Source organism: Rhagoletis zephyria, unplaced genomic scaffold (genome assembly GCF_001687245.7).
Source record: "Rhagoletis zephyria isolate East Lansing unplaced genomic scaffold, Rhagoletis_zephyria_1.1 Rzeph_scaffold_06645, whole genome shotgun sequence".
NCBI classification, from domain to species: domain Eukaryota; kingdom Metazoa; phylum Arthropoda; class Insecta; order Diptera; family Tephritidae; genus Rhagoletis; species Rhagoletis zephyria.
In genome coordinates this window covers 26,148-27,713 of record NW_016163728.1, presented here as the reverse complement: position 1 = coordinate 27,713, position 1,566 = coordinate 26,148, and the positions used below count along the sequence as shown (strand labels likewise).

Below are 1,566 nucleotides of genomic sequence, written 5' to 3'. Positions count from 1 at the left end.
CCTTTTCTTCGCAAAACAGAAAGGAGAATTCTACTGCCTGAGGGTTATAATCCCTAGGTGCGGCCGAAGGCTGCCTACGCAGAAAGGTGTTCTCTGCAAAATGTGTTCAGCCCCCTCTTCTTCGGCAACACAGAAATAATAATTCTACCAAGTAAAAATTCATATTATAATATTATTCAAAATGCCAGTCTGGTAGCACTAAGTTGTATGTTATTTTGCTATCTTATTCATCGTTTATATGAAAACTTTAACAATAAATTATATAAGAACTATAGGGTTGCTAGAAAAAAGGGGGGTAGTTTTGAAATCAGGGGGTCCTGTTCTACCCCCCCTCATCCCCCCTTTTTCTAGAATTTGCCGTCCGTCTACTAAAATTTTCCCTTCGCGGAATCTTTCCTGTATGTGCGATGGTTAAACGGGCGGCAGGCGTAGTGGGTGCAGTAACTCCAACCCCGCTATTTAGCTACTTGAACCGCCGTTTAATGTTAAATGTATGGAGTCAGTAACGTCGATAACGATGTTTAAAGGTTGAGGAAATGGCCCATACTTTTGGCTATCAATTTCAGAGTCCGCGATTGATGTTATTTCAATTCTTTTCTTTTATAAAATTTGTTAATGTTAGACAATAAATGTACCTTTACTTAAAATAATGATTTTTTTGCAACGTGTATATGTGACAAATATTACTTTCGGCCCACCCATTCCGACGTAGTAAGCGAAACAAAAGCGCGAATATAGAAAAGGAAACCCCAGTACTCCCCTTTTGTCGAAAAATTAAGTAAACAGTTACGTGGAAGTTACTCCTTTCCTTGCAATGAGCATATTTAAAACTGGATTTTTCCGAATGTAGCTAACTGCCTTTTTATGAGTAACCATTGTAAAATCATAACCATTGCACTGTAAGATTTTGTCGTGGATACGCAAACCCGCTCTTGACGCTGGACTTTTCTCGTGAACTTCAGTAACATATATACCCTGAAAATGGTGACATTAAATTATGTTAAAATGATTATATTACTAACATAGTCGGTATATCCTTGAGGGCTTTTCTTAAAATCTTGGTCTATGCCACCTCCTATTTTAAATCCACACTTTAGTATTTCACGCCCTTCGCGGTCAAAGTCTTTTTCTTTATGAAGCGTTATTGGAATCTGAAATGTTATATTTAATAAGAGATTGTCATTTTATTTAAATGCCTACACTTAAGCACTCCATGGCCGTACCGGCCTGATGTTGAAAAGCCATTTTCGCCATTCCAGAGTTTAAAATATTAGATTTTAAAACCAAATTCTGTTAGGAATGAAACGATACGAGTAAATACAAGTACACACTCGATACTGTTCGATCGATACTAAAGGCCGGTCCACATAGAACTTTAGCGTTGGCGTTGGCGTTGGTTTAACAGAACGCACGTTAAAAGTATGCTTGCTACAATGAACGCTTTGACATCTATTGTTTTCATTGTCATCACCAAAGCGAAAATTTTGAAGGGAAAATATAATTTAAAGTGTGTTTGTTTTTTTAAAGCTATCGCATTGTTTCTTATAACTTGCTTCAATTAAATTG

The 1,566-nt window shown here is 37.0% G+C and overlaps 1 protein-coding gene across 1 annotated transcript; it reads right to left on the bottom strand.

The window, feature by feature from the left end:
• Positions 1 to 575: 575 nt before the first annotated feature.
• LOC108373381 (uncharacterized protein C45G9.7) lies at positions 576 to 1,353 on the bottom strand. The gene is made up of 3 exons (XM_017629253.1): positions 1,201 to 1,353; positions 1,023 to 1,151; positions 576 to 975 (listed from the first exon to the last, which is right to left on the bottom strand). The coding sequence occupies exons 1-3, from the start codon at positions 1,252 to 1,254 to the stop codon at positions 787 to 789; spliced, it is 372 nt and encodes a 123-aa protein (XP_017484742.1). The 5' UTR covers positions 1,255 to 1,353; the 3' UTR covers positions 576 to 786.
• Between the last annotated feature and the right edge of the window lie 213 nt (positions 1,354 to 1,566).

Excerpts from the sequence above, each read along its gene's own strand:
- LOC108373381 (XM_017629253.1), bottom strand. The coding sequence starts at position 1,254 with ATGGCGAAAATGGCTTTTCAACATCAGGCCGGTACGGCCATGGAGTGC. Across the intron at positions 1,152-1,200 it reads CGGCCATGGAGTGCTTAAGT|ATTCCAATAACGCTTCATAA; the intron begins GTAGGCATTTAA and ends ATAACATTTCAG. Across the intron at positions 976-1,022 it reads CTCAAGGATATACCGACTAT|GGTATATATGTTACTGAAGT; the intron begins GTTAGTAATATA and ends CACCATTTTCAG.